This window comes from Girardinichthys multiradiatus, chromosome 17 (assembly GCF_021462225.1).
Source record: "Girardinichthys multiradiatus isolate DD_20200921_A chromosome 17, DD_fGirMul_XY1, whole genome shotgun sequence".
In the NCBI taxonomy this organism is placed as follows: Eukaryota; Metazoa; Chordata; class Actinopteri; order Cyprinodontiformes; family Goodeidae; genus Girardinichthys; species Girardinichthys multiradiatus.
The window spans coordinates 30,218,458-30,245,295 of NC_061809.1; the positions used below are offsets into that span (position 1 = coordinate 30,218,458).

General features: G+C 44.0%; 1 protein-coding gene across 11 annotated transcripts in view; it reads right to left on the reverse strand.

Moving 5' to 3' along the window:
* Positions 1-643: 643 nt before the first annotated feature.
* Positions 644-26,838, reverse strand: part of LOC124882873 (filamin-C-like) — a 69,983-nt gene continuing 43,788 nt past the window's right edge. For 3 of the 11 annotated variants that reach the window (XM_047389494.1, XM_047389490.1, XM_047389500.1), the window contains 27 exons: positions 26,204-26,366; positions 25,954-26,114; positions 25,706-25,873; positions 25,112-25,235; positions 24,879-25,035; positions 24,510-24,626; positions 21,102-21,291; positions 20,998-21,021; positions 18,069-18,316; positions 17,629-17,712; positions 17,187-17,286; positions 16,467-16,607; positions 14,952-15,080; positions 14,648-14,821; positions 11,931-12,092; positions 11,469-11,672; positions 11,243-11,395; positions 10,156-10,278; positions 9,764-10,021; positions 6,802-7,071; positions 5,689-5,826; positions 5,377-5,492; positions 5,133-5,265; positions 4,516-4,692; positions 4,224-4,442; positions 2,754-2,960; positions 644-2,681 (listed from right to left, as the gene is read on the reverse strand). In XM_047389494.1, the coding sequence (XP_047245450.1) occupies positions 2,494-2,681; positions 2,754-2,960; positions 4,224-4,442; positions 4,516-4,692; positions 5,133-5,265; positions 5,377-5,492; positions 5,689-5,826; positions 6,802-7,071; positions 9,764-10,021; positions 10,156-10,278; positions 11,243-11,395; positions 11,469-11,672; positions 11,931-12,092; positions 14,648-14,821; positions 14,952-15,080; positions 16,467-16,607; positions 17,187-17,286; positions 17,629-17,712; positions 18,069-18,316; positions 20,998-21,021; positions 21,102-21,291; positions 24,510-24,626; positions 24,879-25,035; positions 25,112-25,235; positions 25,706-25,873; positions 25,954-26,114; positions 26,204-26,366 (4,328 nt within the window). In that variant the 3' untranslated portion in view covers positions 644-2,493. The remainder of the gene's footprint in view (positions 2,682-2,753; positions 2,961-4,223; positions 4,443-4,515; positions 4,693-5,132; positions 5,266-5,376; positions 5,493-5,688; positions 5,827-6,801; positions 7,072-9,763; positions 10,022-10,155; positions 10,279-11,242; positions 11,396-11,468; positions 11,673-11,930; positions 12,093-14,647; positions 14,822-14,951; positions 15,081-16,466; positions 16,608-17,186; positions 17,287-17,628; positions 17,713-18,068; positions 18,317-20,997; positions 21,022-21,101; positions 21,292-24,509; positions 24,627-24,878; positions 25,036-25,111; positions 25,236-25,705; positions 25,874-25,953; positions 26,115-26,203; positions 26,367-26,838) is intronic. The other 8 variants (XM_047389497.1, XM_047389493.1, XM_047389499.1 and 5 more) reach the window with 6 other exon arrangements.

Below are 26,838 nucleotides of genomic sequence, written 5' to 3' on the forward strand. Positions count from 1 at the left end.
CCTTATTTTGAGCTTGGCTGAACAACCACTCTCCAATCAGAGGTCTACAGTTTTTACTTCAGCCCATAAGACAAACTTTTTGAGAATAACAAGGCTTGGGACATCACCTGCAATACACACAACCTGCAAAAGGTTATTCAGACTAAATCCATGGATTGGGTTAGAAGGCTTTCCTCTTGGCACCACAAAGGTTTTCTTCTTAAGATGTTCCAAGCCATGAGAAGGATGATCCATCAGACAATATAACTTTGCACCAGTCTAGCTGTCCTTCCTGCAGAACGTCTGCCTGTCCTTGATGGTTTCCTTGGACAGAAGGGGCTTGTTATCTGCCCTGTTTGTCCAAAAGTCTTCACCTCCTTGTGTGAGCAGATGCACCATCTGCTGCCAGGGCTGAGCAAGCTCTACACTGGTGGCTGCATAATTCTATAGCAGCTTCCTCAGTAACTCGCTGGACTCTGCAGGTTCCTGTATTTGAGGAAGCACTTTTTTTGGAGGTACCCCACAGGTCACAATTCTTCATATAGTTGCTCCAATTGAAGGTATAGTTTGGTCGTTCCTAAAGGATCTAGTTTAGAAGAAGACAGTGAAGATACAGTTTAATGAAGTAGAAGAAGGTCTGAAAGAGCAGAGCAGCACGGACGGGGAGGTTGCAAAGAAAGTTTTTATTATGCCTGCACAATGTTGCCATACTGAAAGTTTCACTCATTCACTTGGATACATACACAACTACAACATGTCTTTCTAATAAAGTGTTTCTGCAACTTCTGCATAAAACCTCCTGTTTCATCATTTCACAAGACAACATGTAACTGGATCAGACTCAGCTCCTCTCATCAGTAAGACCATTTCTGTCAAAGAAAATCAAAGAGAGAATAAATAAAAAGTCACTGCACAGTTTGATGCAGCAGAACTCAAACATCTTGAAATCTACAGCTTCATGTAAAAGAAAGATCCAAAGGTGTCTGCTGAGTGAGAATTGTTGCTGAAACGGTTTAAAGGTGAGTTCAGACCCATTTCTTCCTCCCTTTCCACAGGTAATAATCAGGTAAGTTATGTAAGGAGTGCAAAAAGATCTTGACCCTCTCCCAGGCTTTTTTGTGATACAGACTGAATTGTGACCAAACAGCTTTCAGTGGAGGAACCGGGCTGGTTCCTGAAGGATGGTTCCTTTCTGTGTTAGCTCTGCAAATAAGGAAACTGAATTGTTGCAGCATCCAGGAAATTCTAATCAACCTGTGGGATTCACTGCTGCTACTTCATTCTCAGGTCCACTGAAGGTTTTAGAAGCCAAGCTCAGATGTTAACAGGGGAGACCTTCCACTGATGTTCTCACTCATTAAGGTGGGAACTTAACCCATCGTTTAGCTTTATCACAGATGTTCCTCTGAAGGACAGAGAGCTCCATCCATCCATCATATCCCTCAGTGACAGTCTCCATCTTCTTCTGAAGGACCATACCAAGTTCTACGACCAGGAGACCTCTGGAGAGGTCTGGATCTGTCCCTAAGGGAAAAGATGAGTCCAGGAGGCCTCCTGATCAGATGAACCAACTCAGCTGACTCTTTTAGATATGGATGAGCAGCAGTTTCAGAGTCCAGACACCCTACAGAAGAAGCTTACTTCAGCTGCTTGGATCCAGGATCTCATTGACCTGGAGGGACTTCCTTCAGTGGATAGAAGATGGATGAAAAGCCTCCTGCATCCAGAACTTCCAGATTTGCAGAATGCAAACAATGAACATGGAGAGAAGAGATTAGCGTTCCTTGGCTGATGTTAAGATCAGGACAGAACTGAACCACAGATGGATTCTCACCTTCTTCATAAAATCTGCTCCATGTGGCCTCAGAGTTGCGATTTCTGACAATTTGAACATGATCTCCAACCAACCTCAGCATTGGCATGTAGCCTTTGTAGAAATGGAAACACTTTACATGCAAACAAATACTATGAAAGCACTTTTTAGCTTCATCTGCACAGAAAGCTGCAGAAGAAGCCAACCTGCAAGGTTCTCAGGAAAAGGCAGGTTTAAGCTTTTTGGTACAATTTCATTTGTGTACCTTGTGAGATTTGTTCAGTTTTGATAAAAGAAAAGCACATATGAGCTCCGTCTCAGCGGATCCATCTCTGCAGGGTGATGGACCTGTAGGGATGGACCTGTTGATCAAGATTCCTGCTGCAAACAGCAAACATGAGAAATTCTGCCAATGTTCCTGCAGAAGTATGGAGTGTTTGAACATTATACATCCTGGATCACCTCCCCAGCAGCTGTTCAAGCAGATTAGATTGTGCTCTTCAGAGGTGTAACAGTCATCAGCATACAAGGCTATCACATTGCATATTGTGAACTGATACCAAAGGTTGTAGATGACGTAACATTTGTTGTAGAACAAGAAGTCAGCAGAAAACAGAAGGAAATGTTTCTTCCTCTATGTAGAAAAGTCTTCAGTGCATCGTGGAGGACGAGGAGTTACTGTGTGAAAATGCAGAGTTTTTTTAAGGAACGGTGACGTGGAAAGGACTTCCAGGTATGTTCTCATCCCCCCACTTCACGATGAGGATGTAGCTGCCCTGTTCCTTCACGGTGTACGTCACGTTGTACATCCTGTTGCCCATGTGCTTGACGTAGACTTCCTCACAGGGGATCTTTGGCCCGTGGACACCGACCATCAACATGTTGGTGCCTACAGACCCAAAACAAGATCAGAGACTTCCAGGAAACATCAGGGAACAGACTCATTCATGTTGTTTCTCACCTGCTTTGCTGCAGTCCACCGTGAACGTGTTCTTCTGACCGATGAAAGCTTTAGACAGGCCGGCGCCACGGGAAATGACTTTACTGGCATCTGAGGAGAATTTGGGGAAGGAAGCGAAGGCCCCGCCCATCGCCGACGTCTTGGTGACAGTTTCTACGAGAACAGATGACATCTCATGGAGATTGTGACCTCCTGACAGGCGAGGTCCTGCAGGGAAATGAGAACATTTTACTCTCTCTGCAATAGAACTGAATTGGATCTGTGTAGAAGGAAACCACCTCATGGTGTGATCCCTCAGTGATGGACTCGTGACCTTAACTGTGACCCATTTCTGCTCCTGGGTCAGTTAAACATGGAGACACCATCAGCATCAGGAGCCAATGGACTGTTATCACTTCTGACATGCAGATCATAAATATGCTTAATCATTATAGCTTCTGGGGGCTTAGAGCTTCTTTCTCTACAAAACCACTGGATTTTTGTCACATCCCTGCAGACACATCTGGTCCAAATGTCAGCAGTCTGGTTTCTAACAGGCTGTATTTGTGATGGCCTTTCTGGACCAGTACCTCCTTTCAGAGGTTCTGGTGACATGTAAAAACCTGATGGCCTCAATGGAGTTGGTGACAGAGTTTATAGACTGAGCTAAAAATAGTGGTTCTACATAGCGACTCTGGGGTACACGGACTTACACGGATCTACGTTCACCACATAATGGACATCAACATTATTCTGGAACAGAGATGACCTTTCATGTTGGTAAAGCTCAGTTTTTATTGTTTATGTCTCAAATTATCCAGAATAAAAGTTAAACACAGAACAGAAATGTTAATTATTTATTTGTCTCCATGAGCCTGCATCTCCTGATGACAGTGGCTCTTTGACCTTTGACCTTTGTTCTAGAAAAGACTTTAACTAAAGAACCGTTGTTCCTGTGCCAGAGTCAGGTACCTACAGTGGAACCAGAGAACAAGCTCTGGTTAAGCCCTGCACCAGTTTGGGGGCTTTAGTCTTAGGACACTCTGGGCTTAATTCAGGAGTCAGGACTATTCTTCTGGAGAAGGTTCTGTTGCTGAATGGACTCAAAGTTCTGAACTTCATGTTTGGTGACCAATAATAATATAACAATAATATTCAGTAAACGAAGGACTTAAAAGTAACAATAATAACCAAGTGAGCATTGACCTGCTCCAAACTGCATTTGATTTGGTTTGTACTCTGTTCCCAGTTTGATGGTTCATGTTCTACTGGAAGTTCTGGAGTTGCCTTGAGGAACGCTGCTAATTTTAACAGCTTTTCATGATAGTGTGACAGAAACATCAGGCTTTATTTTCCAGAGAACACAAACCTTTAGACAAAGAGTGCACTGTACTGGGAACAACAGGAAGTCATGCTCTTCCTGGGTTTTCCTCTAAAGGGAAACTTCAGGAAACTTTGAACCAGTTTCAGATCAGAAGACCACTGACCCACCTGACACTTTAGCTTTGAAGGGGCTGCCTACGATGTGCTGCGGTCCTCCATATTTAATGGAGATCAGGTAACTCCCTGGAGCCATGGGGGTGTAAGCCACTTTGTAGCCCTCAGGACACTCCTGACAGTCCATCTTGACCTTTGATGGCCCATCAATCGTCACAGATAGAGCTCCAGAACCAGCATTGCAAGTGTTGACCATAAACTCTGATGCTACACCTAAACAAACAGACACATGGATGTTTAAAACCTCCTGATGTTTAAAGCAGAGGATCTGAAATATAGTTTGTACCTGTGGTTCCTCCTTCCAGCCCTGGTCCAAAGGCAGACACAAGTCCTGGATCTCCAACCTGTCCTGGTTCTCCCACGCAGATCTTGAAAGGACTGCCAGGGACATGGCTGCCATTGAAGCGTACATCTATGGAGTGAACACCGTTCTCCTTCGGGATGAACCTGATGGCGTGCTGATCTGCAAGAAAAATTATAGAAAGGTTCAGTTATTCTGGAACAGTATCAGGTGTAGTATTAACAATTTCTGCTCAATTGCTAAAATACGAGAGACACTAGATGCATGATTGTGAACAGATGTACCAGGAACAAGACAATCTGAAATGTGAGGGGCTCAAATTTAAACCCTGGAGTTCCTCTAATGCAGTTCTGCTCGGCATTGGTCAGAAGCCACCACCATTAATCAGAAAAGGCAGAAAAATGTTGAAACATAACAGCGTCTCATCTAAACGTCATCACTGCAGTCTTCATTTGGAAATTATGTCATTTTTACAGTCCTAAATAGACCACATTCTATCTTGTGTAAAATTATGCAGACTAAAACCATCTGATCCTGCTCTGGTCATCTCTACAGGTTGCTGTCCAGGACTCTGGATTCATCAAGGAGCTGTTGGGTCTTACCACTGTCCAGCTCTGTGATGTGGCATTCCTCTGTGGCCCCTGATGGAGTGTGGATCTTAGCATCTATGAGGCCCCTGGCTCCATTCAGCTGAACAGCAAAGGAGGCTTCCTGACCCACCTTCAGTCCCATCTCCTGGAAAAACACAGGAGGCAGCAAAGTATGATGTACATATTACTCCAGTCAATCCAGACAGAGAACATGTATCTGTTCCATCTGGTCTGATGAAGACTCAGATGTTCTCACCTGCAGGCTGGTGATGGTGAGGTGGCGGGCGTCATCCGACAGGCTTGCAACCGGAACAATAAAAGGAGAGTCTGGGATGTGCTCCTCATTAAACTTGATCGAAACCTCATAATCACCTGCAGGTTTCACACAGAGGTAACCTCAGTGTTCTTGTGGTGTTCCTAAAGAACCTTCTCTCTAAGTTGTTCCTACCATGAATGTGTTCTTAAAAACAACAACTTCACAAAGGCAACATACAGCAGATTGTGATATCCTGTCAAAATACCCCTAAAGTCCATAAATCTGACCTGGGGTCTGTGTTTTTACTCTTACCAGGCTCCTGGACCACGTATGAGACTCCACAGGAACCGTCCTTCTGGTCTTCAAAGGTGATCTCAGCTTTGCTGGGTCCTTCCACAGCGATTGAAAGACCTCCAGCTCCAGCTTCCCTGGTCCAGATACTGAACTCAGCTGTAGAGAAACACACAGCATTAGCACATAGTCCAATCCGCCCTTTCCCAGAACCTAAACAGTACTTTCTCAGAATTTACAAGGTACATTTGCAGAGCTTGCATGCTACCTTCCAGGAACCTAGAGGGTACTTAATCTGAACCTAAAGGCTACTTATAGAACTTAAAGGATACTTTTTGACCCTTACAGGTTACCTGAAACCTAGGAGCCTCTCTCCAAAAGTCACCTAAAATGTAATCTATGCAGTCATCATGGGTACTTTTAGGACTGGGCAGTATTAAGAGGTCCTTTTTTGTAATTTTTTATGTTTTTGTTTGTTTTAATCAGGATATTTCTCATGTTTTTGTGTTTTAATGTGTTGTTTTGTTCATGATTTTGATGTTTGGTGTTTTTGTTTTCTCTGTTCCTTTGTTTTGCCCATGAAGCACTTTGAGTTACCCTGACGAGAAATGGTGCAACACAAATAAAACTTTCCTTACCTTAAATGTGAATCTGTATTTCTGGGAAATTACACAGCAGGTTCAGTTAGTAAACTTAAGGCCAGAAAATGAACCTGTGAGTTTAAGGAACGTAACTCGTAGGTTTGAGGAAAGAAACCTGTAAGTTATGAAAAATGACCTTTATGTTCCAGAAAACTACTCTGTAAGCAAAAGGAACGTAACCTGTAAGTTCTGAAAAGTATCAATGTTTTTAACTATGTAAATGTAACAAAGGGTTTGAACAGTGAATTTAATCCCTCATAGATGGAAGCCTGGTTGGCACCAGGAACATTCAGCTCTCAGCCGAGGAGGTCCTGATGAGAGGGAGAACTATTTATGTTACAGAGGTTTTGTTTTTTAATGAGTAAACTGAATAAAAATCAAACAAATGTAACTTCTGGTGCAGAGAAGATACAGAAGAAGCACCAAAGATCAAGAATGAACCAGACAAAGAAACAAAATGGGAGAAAATAGTAAAAAGTTCTGTCCAGCCTACCGGGTAGCCCTGCCACTCCACGGTCCAGTCCGGTTCCTCCTGCTCGGACCTTGTGGGCCCCTCCCTCCCCCAGGGGCCCCACAGTGAACTGGAAGGGGCTCCCAGGGACATGTTGGCTCCGGTATTTAACATTGACAATGTGAGGTCCCATTTCCTGAGGGACGAAGCGGACGCTGTAGGTGCTATCCTCTCCTTTGATGATCTCTGCACCCTCTGTCTTCCCGCCAGGACTCGTCACCTGAGCTGTCATCTCCTGGTTCCCTGCCTCACCTGAGGGAAGGAAGAGGGTGGAGACAGATTGGTTTCAATAGACTGAGAGAACGAAGATGAAAAATCATCTGCTGGTTCATGCAAGGTAAGGTTGTAACTAAGCTGCTAAAGATTAAAAGGAAAATATTTTAAATACTAACCAGGTGTAGGTCAATTAATATTTGTCTAATTCATTAATGGCACAAAAGTATTAATAGCAATAGACAAACTCCTATATTTCTACTTTGGAACAGGAACAAAACACTGCCACCATCTGTTCAAACGGTATATTACAGCATTTCCCCACAGATGGTTCACCCGTATGGAGTTAAATTTGTCTCAATATTATTCAATCAAAAAAAACTAATCTCAATCAAAAAATATTAAGTTGTGATCAAAACTTTCAGAGTTGTAACGATTTTTTTTATTTTTATGGAATATTTTATTTTGGGGAGAAAAAAAAATTGTTTAATAAAACTTTTTTTGATTAAAATGACTCATTTTTTCTCACAAAGAGAAAAAAGTTATTTGCAAAACATAAACTTTTATTTGCGCATGTCAAAAATCTTTGGTTACGACTCTCTCTTTTGGTTTTGACGCTTTCTGTTTTTGGTTGAACTCAAAGAATTTTGAGTTCTGGAAACATGAACATCCTGGGCGGGGCCTAAAGACGAACGCTGTAAGACGTTTCCCTATTGGTTAGCGCTGACTAAAGCTGCAAACTCTGATCCCCCGCATCTCTGAACTTCTGCTCGAACTGCAGAGTTTGCAGCGTCGCTTCAGTGAGGAGACATCAGCTGTACAGAAGAAAACTGAGCCGACAGTCAGAAATACGCGGTGACGTCAGCCGACACCAGCTCTCTAAAAGATTAGCTCCGCCCATACAAGGTGCATTACAGTAATGGAGCAGAAAGGACCAGATCCTGGCAACGGTTGAGAAAATAAGAGAAAAACAGAAAAGTAACCTTCAGAACATTTATATTAATTACATTTTTATAACTTCCACATTCATGTTTTATGTAAAAGAATATTTAATATTTTACTGTACAGTTTTGGAGAAATATCTTGTTAAAATACCTCAAAATGCTCAACCCTTAAATGCATTTGTCCCACTTTCAGGAATTTATTTCTCCAAAACCATGAGAGGTGACAACACAATCTCTTCAGATTATATTAGAGGGTCATCTATATTATAACCAGAATTAGTATTTCATAATTTCACTGTAGGTTTCTGGAGAAATACACAACTACCCCAAGTGTAGTATAAACAGAGTCCATGTCGGGCAGATGGCATCCCATAATCCTGTGTGCTGTCCTCACAACCCGTGATACTTCCTTCCTCTCCTGTGCAGTTCCCTCACCACACTGTCATGCTGAGACACAGAGTGCTTTCCACCGTGGCCCTGTAGACATCTGTAAGCAGCTGAGGAGATGAAGAAGAGCTGTTGTATCTTCTTCAACAGGCGAGGGGCGTTTCCGGTCCAGGAGAGGTCAGAGGAGATCTGGATGCTCTTGCACTTTAAGCTGTCCAGACCACTTCCCAGAATCTCATCGACCTCACCAAAAAGAAGCATTTGTGGTACTTTGTTGGGGTAGTTGTGTATTTCTCCAGAAACCTACAGTGAAATTATGAAATACTAATTCTGGTTATAATATAGATGACCCTCTAATATAATCTGAAGAGATTGTGTTGTCAATTCTCATGGTTTTGGAGAAATAAATTCCTGAAGGTGGGACAAATGCATTTAATGGTTGAGCATTTTGAGATATTTTAACAAGATATTTCTCCAAAACTGTACAGTAAAATATAAAATATTTATTCTTTTACATAAAACATGAATGTGGAAGTTATAAAAATGTAATTAATATAAATGTTCTGAAGGTTACTTTTCTGTTTTTCTCTTATTTTCTCAACCGTTGCCAGGATCTGGTCCTTTCTGCTCCATTACTGTAATGCACCTTGTATGGGCGGAGCTAATCTTTTAGAGAGCTGGTGTCGGCTGACGTCACCGCGTATTTCTGACTGTCGGCTCAGTTTTCTTCTGTACAGTTGATGTCTCCTCACTGAAGCGACGCTGCAAACTCTGCAGTTCGAGCAGAAGTTCAGAGATGGAGGGGATCAGAGTTTGCAGCTTTAGTCAGCGCTAACCAATAGGGAAACGTCTTACAGCGTTCGTCTTTAGGCCCCGCCCAGGATGTTCATGTTTCCAGAACTCAAAATTCATTGAGTTCAACCAAAAACAGAAAGCGTCAAAACCAAAAGAGAGAGTCGTAACCAAAGATTTTTGACCTGCGCAAATAAAAGTTTATGTTTTGCAAATAACTTTTTTCTCTTTGTGAGAAAAAATGAGTCATTTTAATCAAAAAAGTCAGTCAGTCAGTCATTTTCTACCACTTATTCCACAGTTTCTCCCCAAAATAAAATATTCCATAAAAAAAAAAAAATCGTTACAACTCTGAAAGTTTTGATCACAACTTAATATTTTTTGATTGAATATTATTTTTTTGATTGTGGTTAGGTTTCTTTTGATTGAGATTAGTTTTTTGTTTGATTGAATAATATTGAGACAAATTTAACTCCATACACCCGGACTTAAAGCAGAGTTGTTAGAGAAAAACATTAGAACAGATTTCTGACAGCAGAAAGATTTAAAGGTAGAAGATCTGAGCCAAAGTAGCAGCAGGAAGAGTTAGAAGCTTCACAAACACACACCGTCCTGCAGTTGTGGTCGGCTTCCCGCTGGCATCCCACTGAACCCGCTCAGACTCTCTCGTCCCAGAAAATCTCCAAACACATCTCTGAAAGGATCTCCTCCAACCTGTGTGCTCTCCTCTACCCGGACCTCTCGTTTGGTCTCTCCGGCTTGGGTTTTGCTGATCTCGGTCCGTTCAGTCCGAGTGTAGGTGTGGCTACTGCGGGTGAACGTCCGGGTCAGACGTTCCTGAGCTGAAACCATTTGAAACCAGTTTCCTACAGCCAGGAGGAGAAGCAGGCAGGTAGGAACAATGAGGAGAGGAGTAAGAGGAAACTGGTGAAGAGGAAGAAGCAGGAAGCTGGAAGGGTGGAGGAAGAGGAGCAAAGAGGAATCTGAAGACAAATCTTACCTGGTATTTTCAGGTTGAGGTCACAGGTGCTGCCTATTGTGGCGATGGAGGGGGCCTGGCGCTTCCTGGTGATGCTCTCCTTCATCCGGCCTTCGCCAAATGTTTTAACGGTGAATGGACTTCCTGTTTGAAAAACATCACAAAAACGATCAGCAACATTAAAGCGAACAGAGACTCAGGGCTGAAATCTATTACTTCAAGTTAAATAGACTGTAACATCTGTTTTCTGTTTCTGCCTGTAGGGTGCAGTGTTACTACAGATGTTGGCTTCAGGTCAATCTGCCTCTTCACCATTTTGCACCAACATGATGCCGTTTTGTCCCTTCCTACTTATTTCCTGTAGCTGTAAAGAAACATTTCATACCTATGTCCTAAAGTATTAAAATGCTTAAATCTGACATTGATTTAATTCAGTTGTTTATCATTATTTAAAAACTTTGTCTTCCACACTATTTTCATTGACTGCAGATCTGATCCCAGTTTAGATCAGTTTGCTCCTAGAAAACAGAAGAGATAATGACCCCTGACAGAGTCAAAAAGACTTTCAGCAACCTCTGCTTGTAAATATCATATATGTCTGATGCCTATATCACTGATGCCTCATCAGTAACTGTGTCTTTTTCTTAACCTCATTTTAAAATGTCAGGAGGTAAGGGTGAGATGGTTGGAAAAACCTCCATTGGGAAAAACAGTTGAACCTAAACACCATTTAACTGACATATCTACTTAAATATCAGGTTAACAGTATCACAATTACATATTTCCTTGATATTGTGCAGCACTAGTTTCAAGCATCTGGCATCCTGAGGTGAGTAAATCTTCATCACCACATACTAATTGCATAGTATTAGATTAAATAACATTATTTTTCAGGCATTGGTGTGATATGTGAGGCACAGTTGCATCAGTTTGCACTAATGGGGAATGAATGATGTGTGGAAGCTGCTGTCCTTATATGGCAGAATATTTGACAGGACTTAATGTCCCACAAAATCTGCTTCATTCCTCTATTTTAAATCCACTTTTTCTAGTATTCCAGCATACATGGCAAGGTAGGAAACAGTATAATAGCAGCTTTGCTTTATACCTGGAACATGTTGGTCAGCAAACTTAATGTTGATAATGTAGTTTCCAGGTTCTGTAGGGCAGTAGGTAACCTTACATGTCCCATCCTCCACATCCTCACAGTTAATGTCCACTTTACTGGGACCTTCAATGGACAGACCCAGACCTCCGTAGCCTTCCAAACACAGAAAAGAAGTTAGGGCCGAAACCCTAAACCCTGACTCTGAACAGATTGTTTGAATCCTCACCTGCATTCCTGGTGTCCACAATGAACTCAGCAACCTCAAAGGTGTGTACCTCCACCAGCCCCTGTCCATAAACCATCACCCTGCTGGCATCTCCAATCTCAGACTGGCCCACCATGATCTTAAATGGACTGTTAGTCACATGTTTCCCACTTTTCTTCACACTCACAACATGTTCGCCCACTTCCTTTGGAGTGAAGGAGATTCCTGCATCAACAACAGATCATCAGACATCACTAATTCATATTCGGGTCTGAGTGTGAAATGCAATAATAATGTTTCTGTCACAAGTCAGATCTATATGGGAGTTTGGTTTGGTTTGGTTAAAGCCAAGAATTTTCATTGCTCAACATTAAGGAGACCAACTGATCAACATTTGGATCCTGTTTAAAATTGTTAAAAAATGATGGTGAAGCTTCTCTGGATACCAGGTAAGACCTGTCGAGGATGAAAATCAGAATGTACCGATGTGTCTGTTGGGGAGCCTCTTCAGGAGACACGGTTCTTCATGACCTGATGGTGCTCTGATGGTTGCCATCAGGCTGCTCAGGTCCGTCTCTGTGATCTTTAAGGAAACCTCTGATGCAGTGCCAACGTTGAGCTGTGATGTCCTCATGGATTCATCTCCTGAAGAAGAAACATGTGAGGAAATAAATAACCAGCCCAGTTTGTCAAAGTTGGGTTAATTCCCACAGTATGTCCCGACAAAGCAGGAGGTGGAGATCTGCAGGGGTTCAATTCATGAATTCTGCCATTAACAGGAAGTTTTACACCAGGTGACCTGAATCATGGCTCCTCTTGCAGCTAGTGGAGCAGAAACCTCATCTGTTTTCTAATCACATGTTCAAACCACCTCAACTGGGTCCATAGATGAACAGAAGACTCTTCGCTAAACTCCTCACTCTGTCCCTTAGAGATAGTCCAGGAATTCTGCAAAGGAAGTTCATTTCACCTCCTAAATATCATAATACCTGGGGTCATCACACAGAGTTCATGACCTATGGTCAGTGGTTGGACTGGTAGACTGAACTACAAAAGCTGAGTTCTGTCTTCTCCACAATAGACCAGTACAATGTCTTTATAACCGCAACTTCAGCACCAATCTCCTAGTTGATAGGTAAGGTCCTCCACTTTGGGGAGTTACAGGTCCTTCTCAAAATATTAGCATATTGTGATAAAGTTCATTATTTTCCATAATGTCATGATGAAAATTTAACATTCATATATTTTAGATTCATTGCACACTAACTGAAATATTTCAGGTCTTTTATTGTCTTAATACGGATGATTTTGGCATACAGCTCATGAAAACCCAAAATTCCTATCTCACAAAATTAGCATATCATTAAAAGGGTCTCTAAACGAGCTATGAACCTAATCATCTGAATCAACGAGTTAACTCTAAACACCTGCAAAAGATTCCTGAGGCCTTTAAAACTCCCAGCCTGATTCATCACTCAAAACCCCAATCATGGGTAAGACTGCCGACCTGACTGCTGTCCAGAAGGCCACTATTGACACCCTCAAGCAAGAGGGTAAGACACAGAAAGACATTTCTGAACGAATAGGCTGTTCCCAGAGTGCTGTATCAAGGCACCTCAGTAGGAAGTCTGTGGGAAGGAAAAAGTGTGGCAGAAAACGCTGCACAACGAGAAGAGGTGACCGGACCCTGAGGAAGATTGTGGAGAAGGGCCGATTCCAGACCTTGGGGGACCTGCGGAAGCAGTGGACTGAGTCTGGAGTAGAAACATCCAGAGCCACCGTGCACAGGCGTGTGCAGGAAATGGGCTACAGGTGCCGCATTCCCCAGGTCAAGCCACTTTTGAACCAGAAACAGCGGCAGAAGCGCCTGACCTGGGCTACAGAGAAGCAGCACTGGACTGTTGCTCAGTGGTCCAAAGTACTTTTTTCGGATGAAAGCAAATTCTGCATGTCATTCGGAAATCAAGGTGCCAGAGTCTGGAGGAAGACTGGGGAGAAGGAAATGTCAAAATGCCAGAAGTCCAGTGTCAAGTACCCACAGTCAGTGATGGTCTGGGGTGCCGTGTCAGCTGCTGGTGTTGGTCCACTGTGTTTTATCAAGGGCAGGGTCAATGCAGCTAGCTATCAGGAGATTTTGGAGCACTTCATGCTTCCATCTGCTGAAAAGCTTTATGGAGATGAAGATTTCATTTTTCAGCACGACCTGGCACCTGCTCACAGTGCCAAAACCACTGGTAAATGGTTTACTGACCATGGTATCACTGTGCTCAATTGGCCTGCCAACTCTCCTGACCTGAACCCCATAGAGAATCTGTGGGATATTGTGAAGAGAACGTTGAGAGACTCAAGACCCAACACTCTGGATGAGCTAAAGGCCGCTATTGAAGCATCCTGGGCCTCCATAAGACCTCAGCAGTGCCACAGGCTGATTGCCTCCATGCCACGCCGCATTGAAGCAGTCATTTCTGCCAAAGGATTCCCGACCAAGTATTGAGTGCATAACTGTACATGATTATTTGAAGGTTGACGTCTTTTGTATTAAAAACACTTTTCTTTTATTGGTCGGATGAAATATGCTAATTTTGTGAGATAGGAATTTTGGGTTTTCATGAGCTGTATGCCACAATCATCTGTATTAAGACAATAAAAGACCTGAAATATTTCAGTTAGTGTGCAATGAATCTATATGAATGTTAAATTTTCATCATGACATTATGGAAAATGATGAACTTTATCACAATATGCTAATATTTTGAGAAGGACCTGTAGTTATTCCCTTCCAAGTTTCTCGTTCTGCAGACATATCACCTACAGATGGCGCTGTAGAGGGCTGATGAGGTGTGGATGGAGCAACAGTTGAAGCTGGTATTAAAATTGTGAAGTTTATGACCTACAAGTTATTATTCCAGCATCTCCATTGCTCCAGAATGTCGCATTAGAGGCCACATAAAGGCCAACATTACAAAGATAAACTACTAAAAACTGCTGAAGGTTAATCTAATTAGGCTGCATGAAGCCTTCAGACACCCAAGTTTAAACAAGTATTATGTTCATTACCTAATTCTGAAAATAAAAACAGATTTAATTTGTTTTATTGAGAAGAATCTTTGAAATTCCTGCAGCTAATTAGGCAGACCAAAGGTTTCTTCTCCACCAACACAAAGATCTGTTTCAAAGATGCTCCTGTGGAGTTCCCATACCGGTGATCTTTGCCATAAACGGACTTCCTGGGATGTTCTTGTCATCAAATTTGACAATGATGCTGTAGTCTCCAGGAGCGGTGGGCAGGTAGGACACCGTGCATGTCCCATCTTTGTTGTCTGTGCAGCTGATCTCTGCTTTGGATGGACCTTCAACAGCCAAAGACAAACCTCCTGCAGAGGGACAGAGGAAACACCATGAAACTCATCCTATATCTGTTTTTTGTTGATCATAAAATAGAAAATATAAATTAGACCAGTCCGGTTGCTGGCTGATTTAAATATTCCATAATGTCACTGATACCTTCACCAGCATCTTTGGTGACGATGGTGAATGTGGCTGGTCTGTTCACAGTGCCGTGGCTCAGACCAGGGCCGTATGCAGTTACATGGCCACTGTTGATAGCGTCCACAAAGAACTGGATTGGACTTCCTAAATCACACAGGATGAAAGTTGATTTATAAGAAGGACCTGAGCCAAACATTGCAACCACCAAAGTTAAGTCTACAGTATCCTTGCCTCTAATGCAGCATAAAGGTTGTTTTTAAGTGCTGCAAATGACAGAAAGACAAAAAACAGTTAAACCCAGAGTTTTACTTTTAGCTCATCTCCTTCTTCATCTCAACAGACAAAAAAATCATGTAATGTTTCCTGCTTCATCTTTCCATCACTTCTGAACAACATTAACACAAACAGGTCCCTGAGGCTTTCCAACGTGACATTCTCTTGTCCATGACTTTCAGAACACCATGCAAACCACAGACAAGGTGAGTGAGAAGGGGAGCTCTGGAGGAGACCAACCTGTGCTAGAATGAAGCTTAACTTTGTCCTGGAGATGCAGATACAGCTCTTGGTTTGGTGATATATGGTCCAGCTCACTAAGCAATCTCAACAGTCTATTTTTCTGCTGCACCTACCACAAAATTCCTTGGAGGAAAGCAGGCTGAGTGTGATCTGCTGATATTTAGGACATGCTCCCTGGTCCCCAAATGAAGCCTCCACCCTGGTCTGTAACTCAACAGGTGTAGGTATCCATACATTTCATTACCACCAGCAGGTCATAAAATCTGGATAGGTCATTACAGGGAGATATCTTTATGGTCTCACAGTTATCTGGTGGTAGAGTAAGGAAGAGATGTTTGTTAAGTGAAGTAATGCCAACAGTTCTTCTAGAACTAGTCTGAAGAGCTGCCTGCTTGCCAGGAATCGCCTGTTGTTAGAGTCTTCACTGCTGGGTTTCTGGGCTCAGCCTGAAACAGCAACTGGAGGCCACCTGCATGGGTCCCACAACCAATTATGTGATCATTTAAGACTGGGTGGCCTGTGAGTCAGGTGGAGTGAGAGGACCAAGAACTGGGTGTGCTGCATCCTAGTGTTATAACCAAGCTTCTGGGATGTGGAATGGCTTGCAGGGGGACTCGGTTCAGCCTTCGAGATGTGTTGAGGAGCTCTGCCCCCTACGGGAAGCTTTGAGTGACCTGCTGACCCCCCCCCCCCCCCCCCCCCCCTCTAGTCTGGAACTTCCTAGATATCTCCCAGAATGAAGTGGAGAGAGTTGTAGGGAAGAGGAATTTTTTTGGTTTCCCTTCTGGACCTGGTAACCTTCAAACCGAACTCAGATAGCCTGAAGACAATGGATCAATAGTTCAATGTAGCAGTGAAATGAGACATTGTTCATTGAGCCCAAATGGAGCATGAAACATCCGGCACCTAAGAGTCAGAACAGTCTTAGATTCCCCCTGAACTCATCATGTTTGCTGATGATCTTGCGTTTATAGTGAATGAATCCAGCTGACTTTGACGTCATGGAGAAGTTACCTGGGATGTGGTTTCCATCATATTTGATGTCCATCTCGTGTAGTCCTCGTTCAGTTGGGGAGTATTTCACAGTCACCGTCCCGTCCTTGTTGTCAGTGATGTTGGGACAGGCCGTTTGACCCGACGGCATTCGTACTTCACCTGCAGGAATCAAAACACCACCAATGCTTCAACTTATTACTGCGACAGAGATGTTTTAGGAGTCCATTTATGCTTGTCGCATATTATAGTCTATCCTAATGTCTGACTGCACTGAAGGTTAAATGAAATAGAAATGACGTCATTTTGGATTAAAGAGGCAAAAAGTAAATGTGTTAAAGAGGTGAAAGAAATGCATTGTTTTTATTTAATAAACATATCAAAACTAGGTTTAAGAAAATCTAGAAAAACTGAGTTTAAAGAACACAGCAAATGAAAACATGGAATCAAATGGTTTAACTATAAATTAGAGGTTTATTTCTAGCATTTATTCAACTCATCATATAATGGTAATACAATTAAAACTGAAAGTGTGGAAAATGTCTGGTTCAGAACATCTGGACAATTCGTTTCTTCATTAGCACGTCATAAATAGGTTTAACGCTGCTCTGTTTTTAAACTGAGCTAGAAATGCAACTTACCATGAGGAAACCACCTTAAAACTGCATCAGCTTTGGTACAGGACCTCAGTCCCACTCAGCCTGAAGCCACTTCTGATAATAAAAGAAGCTGCGGCCATACCTGTAATTTCTCCTTTCTGTACAGTGAAGGGAATAACCAGACTGAAGGGACGCAGCACCGGCTCCATACCATCTGCAGGACTGATGGGATCATCTGTTGCCTAAACCAGAGCAAAGGGGAGGAGTGTCACTGATAACATACTAGGAGCTCTGGGAACTGGTCCAGAAACAGAAGGGAAGAAGATGAGATCCACTGTGCTGGTCCATGACAGCATTAGCCAGCTTTATACTGGTCCTAACCCAGCAGGATCAAACTGTGAAAGTGATGAAAATGAGTTTAAAACAAAGGGAAGCTTTGGTTATTTCAGCCCACAGCAGGTTTCATGCAGCCTGAACATGCAGCAGCCAGCAGATGATCGATCAGTGAATCTGGGTCGTTATTGTCTATGTGGAGCCGGTTTGCAGCAGCAGATTAACAGCAGGTGAGGATAGAGAACTGATACCCAGTGAGGGGAGAGGCCCACATTGGGCTGCTGTGACTGGACTTTGTCACATGGTTCCTCGATTATTGGGACGGTGTCACTCGCCTGACGAGAACAAAATGGAGCAGTTAGAGCAAACAAAACAGTTAGCGGTAGGGAACAATCAACCTCATCTGGAGGCAAACACTGGCGTGAACCTTTACTCAATTTCAGTTACTTCATTCAGTCTGGAGACATTTAATCATCTTATCCACAAAATAGGTAGATAAATTAGCAGAAGTCAAACTATGCTCTTTAATAAGTCAAATTATGGTGCTGATAAGGAGCCATATTTCTTTAATATGTAAATTAAACCCAAGTTAAACCAAACCAAGACTAAACCAAAACCATCTCAAACTAAACCCAAACCAAGAATCAAACCAACTCAACCAAATCCAAACCAGTCTGCAGCACCTACTCACCAAAACATGGAAGGGGCTGTTGGGAATATGCTCCCCTCCGAACCGGATGGTGATGATGTACTGGCCGGGCTCTGGAGCCGTGTAGTAAATATCAAACGTTCCGTCTGCGTTTTCCACCACATCCACGTCCAGCTCCGCCCCGTCCGGCGTTGACACCTTACAGGTGACTTTACCTTTCCCAGCAGCCTTTGCATCCACTGTGATGACAGTCTCTTTTCCAATCTGGATGGTCTGGCCAACACCCGAACCTGATGAGGAGAGCAGCATCTTGTTGATACCAGCTAGCAGACTGGGAACTGTGGCAACTGTGTTCTGGTTCAGAGCTGCACATACAATAACAATAAACCTTGGTTAACTCCTTATCTGAGGCAGCTGCGCAGGGATAAAAAGAGGCTCACAGCAGTGGGGACCGGGCCCTGTATTAGCAGGCCAGGGACAAACTGACCAAGGAGATCAGGGCAGCAAAGAGAAGCTACAGTGAGAAGCTAAAGAAAAGTTTCTTGCATGGAGACGCTTCTGCTGTTTGGAAAGGTTTGAAAAACCTGACTCCTACAGGATCTCAGAGGAAGATGTAAACAGGCTCTTTCAGCGCCTGAAAACAAGGAAGGCCTCAGGACCTGATAACGTCTCCCCATCATGCCTGAGAGCCTGCGCTGACCAACTGGAGCCCATCTTCACTGAGATCTTTAACAAGTCTCTGGAGCTGTGTGAGGTTCTCTCCTGCTTCAAATGCTCCACAATCATCCCAGTACCCAAGAAACCCATCATTACAGGATTAAATGACTACAGGGATGTCGCCTTGACGTCTATGGTCATGAAATCCTTTGAGCCTCTGGTGTTGAAGCACCATTACAGGCCCCTTGCTGGACGCTCTGCAGTTTGCCTACTGGGCAAACAGGTCGCCAGATGATGCTGTCAACTTGGGACTACACTTCATCCTGCAACACCTCGACCGTCCAGGGATGTAGGCCAGGATCCTGTTTGAGGCCTTCAGCTCAATCTTCAACACCATCGTACCAGACATCCTCCACCAGAAGCTCATCCAGCTCAAAGTACCAGCCTCCACCTGTCAGTGGATCACCAGCTTCCTGAAGGACCGACAGCAACAGGTGAGGCTGGGAAGCATCTTCTCCCGCACAAGAACCATCAGCACCAGCACCCCCCAGGGATGTGTTCTCTCCCCACTCCTCTTCTCCCTGTACACAAGTGACTGGACCTCAATGGACCCGTCTGTGAAACTCCTGAAGTTTGCAGATGACACCACTGTTATTGGACTGATCCAGGACAGTGATGAGTCTGCAAACAGACAGGAGGTGGATCGGCTGGTACACTGGTGTGGTCAGAACCACCTGGAACTTAACCCACTCCAGACTGTGGAGATTATAGTGGACTTTTAGAGAACACCACCCCCACATACCCCCCTCACCATCCTCAACAACACTGTATCGGCCGTGGACCACTTCAGGTTCTTAGGAACCACCATCTCTGAGGACCTGAGATGGTCTTCACACATAGACAATGTTCAGAAGAAGGTCCAGCAGAGACTGTCCCGCCTGAGGCAACTCAAGAAGTTCAACCTTCCACAGGAGCTGTTGGTCATCTTCAGTCTGTCCTGTCTTCATCCATCTCAGTGTGGTTTGGCTCATCCACCAAACAGGACAGGTCCAGACTGCAACCAACAATCAGGACTGCAGAGAGAATCATCAGGGCTGACCTTCCCTCCATCCAGGACTTATACAGGTCTAGGGTCAGGAGAAGGACAGCTAACATCTCTGCAGACCCCCTACACCCTGTACACAAACTGTTTATGCTTTTACCTCCAGGTGGCGCTACAGAGCACTATCTTCTAAAACCAGCCTCCACAGAGTTTTGGTACACTGCGAAATGATATTACTAATCCTGGTCCGGGGAAAGAGGAGTAGCTCTGCATCCAAAACATGGTTTCTATTTTTCATCCATGAAATATGGTTCCTCTGATTCTTACACGTCAGGGTTCTTTGTCCAAAGTAGGATCATTTGGCTAATGACATGTTTGTCACACCTGGTTACCGTTTGAAACGAGGTGGATCAACCTAGTTTGGATTTGGTCTTTTTACAGTAGGAGAAGTTGGGGAATTGAGGGGAAGTCCTGCCAAGAAGACTACAGTTGAAAGGTGAGCAACCAAAGGACTCTCGAGTCTATAGAAAAGACTCTTAATGTGAGCCAGAAGTGGCATCTTTAAAAAGCTCCCTACACCTTTTCCTCCCCAGACGGGAGGTCTTCCCATCATCTGTGGCAAATAGTAGTGGGACCAATCAGAGGACTTAACTGAAAGCTCCGGGCTGTGTGGATGAAGAACATATCTGTTAGAATGATTATAACATCCATACAGCTGTCATTCACCTTTCCTCTCTGGTATGCACTTCTTCAGCTTCCAAGACAAAATGACTATAAACAGAGCAAAGATTGCTGTTGCCATGGTTTCAACCACAGAACGCCACAGTGTCCATGTGAAGATGGTCACCATTGTTTCTAATTATCTCCAGGTGTCCAGACCACATGGACACAAGAGCAGCAGACAATCTTCAGGTTAATGTGGACAGGGTCTTATGAGGAGGATGTGTCAGCTCAGTAACCAGCATTTCCTACTCTGTGGTTTCTACCTGTTGGGATTTTATCCACCTTTAATCACAGGGATTTTCCAGGATGCATTTATGTGAACTACTGCAAAGATAACATGAAGCTAATTAGAAGATACATAATATAGATGTGGGAATTTTTTCAGGCTAAACTGAATCTGCCGGATCAGAGCTAAATAGCAGTAAAACTGGAGTGAATCCTAAGGAAACAGAGTCCTGGGAATGTCAGTAGAACCTGAGGGAAGATCCCAGTGAAACAGCAGAACACACTTTGGTTACATCACATTCAGGAGAGTTGTAGGATACTCACCCAGCCCATGTCCTCCAATGGAAACTGTAAGGAAACAACATAATCTGTGAGGCTGAATCACTGCATATAATTGGTGACCGAGGGACTGGTGGGTGCAGCCTGACCTGTGACCAAACACTTGCTGGCATCCCCGGTGGGCACAGCGTGGATCCTGTAGGGCGAGTACGGGATCTCGTCTCCTCCATATTTGATGGTGATAGTGTAGCGTCCTGCAATGTCCGGTACGTAGGACACCGTGTACGTCCCGTCCCTGTTGTCCCGGATGGTAGCCTTCTTGGGTTTTCCCTCTGGGTCCTGGTTCAACATGGACAGGAAGTTAGTGGTGTGAATGGTTTACAGCAACATTCATCACTGGTCTCTGACCATCAGCTACCAGGTAACTGAATTCTGATTGGCTGGGACGTTCTTCTGTTGCAGTTTCTTTTTACTTTGGTTTAGCCATTCAGTGTTCCAGCTTAAAGCCCAGTTCTGAACCGAGGACACGTGAGGATCTATCAGCATTCCCTGATAATCCTCCTTCCTGGCTTTTCTTCCCATTAAACTCAACACCTGATGTTGGACTTTGGATCGATCCACCTCCACTGTGTTTAGCTTTGCTCATTGTTGTGGTCAGAAGGAAGCTTCAGGAGCTTTCCATTTCATTTTCAGACATGGTGCTTACAAAGTCACATACAGAGCTTCCAAAGGTATTCACACCCTGTGAACATTTCAACATTTTGTTTTACAAATAAAAAGAGCAGCATGGATTTGTATTCACCCCCTTCTGAGTCAGAACTTTGTAGAACCAGCTTTCTTAGAAGGTCCAGCTGGAGGTCTTCTGGGGTTTGTCTCAACCAGCTTTGAACATCTTCAGACTGAAAGTTTTACTCATTTTTTTTTTTTGTAAATCAGCTCAAACTCAGCCAGATTGGATGGGGACCATCTCTGAACATCAGTTTACAAGCCTTGCCACAGATTCTCAGTTGGATTTCAGTCTGAACTTTGACTAGAGTGTTCTAGCACATTAATCTGCTAAACCACCTTGTTGTATCTCTGGCTTTATGATCAGGGTGGTTGTCCTGCTGGAAGATACACCTCCACCCCAGTTTCAGGTCTTCTGCAGCCTCTAACAGGTTTTCTTCCAGGATTGTCCTGGATTTAGCTCCATCCATCTCCCAATTAACTTTGACCAGCTTTCCTGCTCTTGCTGCAGAAAAGCATTGCCACAGCATGATGCTGCCACCACTGTGTTTCACTGTGCAAATGGTGTGTTCAGGGGATTTACAATGTTACTTTTCTCATCTGACCAGACCATCTTCTACATGACTTGTGACAATCTTTAAACAGAACATCTGGCATTCTTCTTCTTACCCTTCTACAAAGGTGAGATTTATGGATTGCAAGACTAATAGTTGTCCTGTGGGCAGATTCTCCCACCTGAGCCTCAAATCTCTGCAACTCCTCCAGAGTTACCATGGACCTCCATGCTGCTTCTCTGATTAATGCTCTCCTAGTCCAGCCTGTCAGTTTAGGTGGACGTCCATGTCTTGGTAGGTCTACAGCTGGTCTCTCCATGTTCAGATGATGGATTGAACAGAGCTCTGGGAGATGTTCAAAGCTTGGGACATTGTTGTAGAAACTAACCCTGCTTTAATGTTCTCCACAGCTTCTCTCTGATCTGTCTGGATTTTATTACGGGGTGTCAAAGGAGGATGAATACAATTAATGCCAAAATGTAGATTATTATTAGTAAACTGTTGTCCTTCCACTTCACATTTATGCTCTGCTTTGTGTTGATCTGTCATAAAATCCATAGAGGTTTGTCCATCGGGAAAAAATGTGGGACTATTCACACCTTTATCCTGGGTTTGTGAATAGTTTTGTGAGGTTCTGCGTGAGGTGCAGCATGAACATCTGTCTTGTAGCATTTAGTCAAGCGTAATGAACAGCTGGCTGACCAATCAGAGCGCTAGACTGTCATTTAAAGCTTCTGCAGCTGCATACAGAACCTGGATGAAGCTTGTAAAGCAGCTGCAGCAAAACCTCAGTATAAACCTGTGGCTTTTTAATCAACCCATGTTCCACCTTCTCTGTTCCAGGTTTTTCTTTCAGGGATTCATGAAACATTTCCCATCTTCCCAACATCATAAAAATGCTGAGATCATGTGATAGCGGTTTCAGTGGAGGACTGAAGCCTGATTGGCTGCTGATGGTCTGAGAGCAGTGCTGTTGGGTCAGACTCTACTCAGGGCAGCGCAGCAGGACGGACGGACGGATAGAAGCAGGTTTATGAAGAACGAGGGTTAGTGAAGATCTGAAAGGACATCTGCCTGTTAGCTCAACCCACATACTGGATGGAGTCAGTCTACACGTAGACCACACAGAGGGGAGGGGTGGAAGTATGACACACTGCAGGAAAATTCAGCTTCTACAAATCTGAACCAGTTCCATGAACTGGCAGCTGGTTTATGAGGAGCGCAGCTGTCAAACCTTTGACCAGCAGGTTTTTGTTTGTTCAGCCAACATCTGATGGGGATTATGTGTTAGAACATCTAACTGGATCTCCTCAAACATATTTTGTTGATTATTATTTTTGAGCCACAGGATGAAACCTGCAGTCTTATAAAAACCCAAACTTCTGCTTCAGTTCTAAGCCTCAGACCCGTTGCTCCATCATTATCCTTTTAGATAAAACTAAACCAGAATGCAGAAGCTCTCTGAAGGTCTCACCACAGCATTTCAATCAGCTTGAGGTCTAGACTTTGACTAGGCCTTTGTAAGTCTTGATCTTACTTTAGCCATTCTGTTGTAGATCTCCTGCTGGGTTTGGATTCACTGTTCTGTTGATGACCCAGTTTGGTTCAAGCTTCAGCTGTTGGACAGATAGACTCACATTTGACTCAAGAACACTTTGGTCTACAGAGGAGCTCATCTTCTACTGAGTGACTGCAAGGAGCCCACATCATCATCCCTTCACCACCATGCTTGCCAGTTGGTATGAAGTGTTTCTGCTAACCTACTTTGTTTGGTTACCTCCATCATGGTTCTGTCCATTCTGGTCCAACATCGGCACTTTGGACTCATCTGTCCAGGGGACATTGTCCCAGAAGTCTTGTCCCTCATTCAGATGCAGTGTTGCCAACCTACATCCTGCCGCCATCTTGTTTTCTCCTTCAACCCTTCCAAGCAGCCAGACTAGTTAATTATTCCCAGCTTTTGGCTGCCTTCTGCAGTCAGGATAGACATTGCTTTTCATGGCTTCTGCATTTTAGTTTAGTTTTACCTAAACTGATGATGAGAAGTCAAATTTAATTTAATTTTAATCACTTCTAAGAATTAAATTACTTGATTCTGACCCTAAAACTGAAAGATCATGATGTATTTGTAGGAAACATTTGGTACAGGAGCCAACCAACTCTGATGTAAAGGTCTGTTTGAAGGAGCCAGGGAGGCAGCGAGGGAGGAGGAGGAGGGAAGGGTGAGGGTGGACGTGAGATGAGGTGAGGTGAAGGAGGACACAGCGCCGGCCTTACGCAGCCTCTCTTCAGAATACTGAAGGGAATGGTTTTCTTTACTATATGAGTCTGCCACACCCTCCTGCCCCAGTCCTCCACAAACACCGAGGCCTCACGCCTGCACCTGTCCTGATCCTGCAGCGTCATCAACCAGCCGCCGGGTTGGGTTGGATTGGGATTAAGAGTCAGAGACAGATAACAGAAGACGGGTGAGGTTACACTTCAATTACCTGCCTTACTAAGCTGTTATTTTCTGATATAGTTCACTGAAGCCAGAGTTCACTATGATTGCTGAAACTATCGTTTCATTTCTACAGCTCCTATCTAGGAGAACAATGGCTGTAAAGGTTCTGAAGATTGTTTGGTAGCCCACTATCTGTGACTCACCAGGATCTGGACAGTGAGGAGTCCTTCTCCAGCATCCCTAGCATCGATGGTGAACTCCACTGGCAGACTGGCAGGGACCCCAGAGGCGTTGAGGCCAGGACCTCTGGCTCGGACTTTACTGGCATCATGAGCCGGTAAGGTTTTGATCTTAAACGGACTGAGAGGACACGGTTTGGCAGATTACATCTGAACTGTAGGTCAGGTTTTGGAAGTCTGATCTGCTCAGGACAAACCTTCGAGGGACCTCCTGGTCGGCATATTTCACGCACACCGTGTACGGGCCATCACTTGCTGGCGTGTAGTTAACCGTATGAGTGCCGTCTCCGTTGTCTGTGACGCTCACTGGCTCGGTCACACCTGAGGACAAATCAGAAGATGTTCCACATTTAAACATGCATAGAGAAGAAGCTCCATACGCTTCTGAATGTCGGAACCCTCAGGGATCTCTGTGCTTATTTGGGAGTTCTTAAGAATCCCTGAAGACCTCACTAAGACCTTGCAAAGACCACCTACATCTGTCAGAGTTCTTAGTTCTTCATCACATGGTCTTCAACTGTTGTGAAGTGAACCTGAACCAAAGCTGAACTTTCAGAGGAAAGTTGCTTCTTCATAAACACTCAACATGTTCTGGTTGAGGATTATGAAAAGAAATTGACTACTTCCATTAGTTAATTAGAATAAAACATAATGTGTTGATTCTTCAGGCAGACATGGAGGCACTATTAGACACCAAAAGCCCGACTGATTCTGATAAAAGGGCCTGTTTGTAAAGGTCCATACGAGATGCCTCCCTGGACATTAAAACGTGTTTTAGATGTTTGTCTCACCTGCTGGTCCATAGATCTGGACCTCCAGTGGAGCCACTCCTGCCTTGCTACTGTCTACAGTGAAGGTCTGAGGAACATGAGCTCGGACTCCTCCTCCAAGACCAGGACCAGAACACCTCACCTTACTGGGATCAACCACCTGCTGGACTGGGACATGAAACGGGCTTCCTACAAGAGAATCAGAAGGTCCGTTTTGTAGAACACCATTCTCTAACAAGATGAAACAGTGCACAGGGTGGATCCCTCACCTAGGATAGGAAGGCCTCCAAAGGAGATGTTCACATCATATTCTCCAGGAGTGAATGGGATGTAGTCCACACTGCAGCTGCCATCTTTGTTGTCCTGACATGACATCTTTGCTTCTGACGGACCTTCAATGGCCAGACCCAGTCCTCCAGTGCCTGCACCCCTTAAAATGACAAAAGGAAATTCTGTCCAAAACATCCCAGTTCAAGTGAGCTCTGTCTGGTTCTACACCAGAACCAAGACTGAGGTTACCTGGTTTCAACAGTGAAGCTGTTCGATTTGTTCACAAGTCCTTCCTCTAGACCAGGACCAAAGGCCCGGACTCGACTGGGATCACAGCCCTCTGTAACCGACACCCTGAAGGGACTCTTTGGCACTGAGACATTATCTAATAGAACTTCAATCAAGTGCAAACCTGGAAACAAACAGAAAATCCCTGTTAAAGAAGTGAAGGCATCAAATGGTCAGTGAAGGCATCAGGGACAAAGCTGCTGTGACTCAACCGGTGTTCCAACATTTTGCTCCTCACCATCCAGCCACCACTTCTGAAATAAGATGATAAAAAGGAAAGGATGGTCTGGAGCACAGAATCTGCTGCCATTGGCTGCCTCTTCATTGATCATAACCCGACCCACCTCACCTACCTGTCAATATGAGAGACTCGAAACCCAGAAATGTTTCCTGACATCACAAATTCACCTTACACAGGACTGACCTCCAGCAGAGGTTACATCATGGTTCATGTCAATGTCACACCAGTGTCTGCTGAAATGGGAGATTATTTCACATCAGGATCAACATGAGAGTCCGGTTTCACAGAAAGGGTTTAAATTAGAGCTCCAGACCCGTTAATCAGGCAACCTGACAACAGACCCAACTGGGTTCAT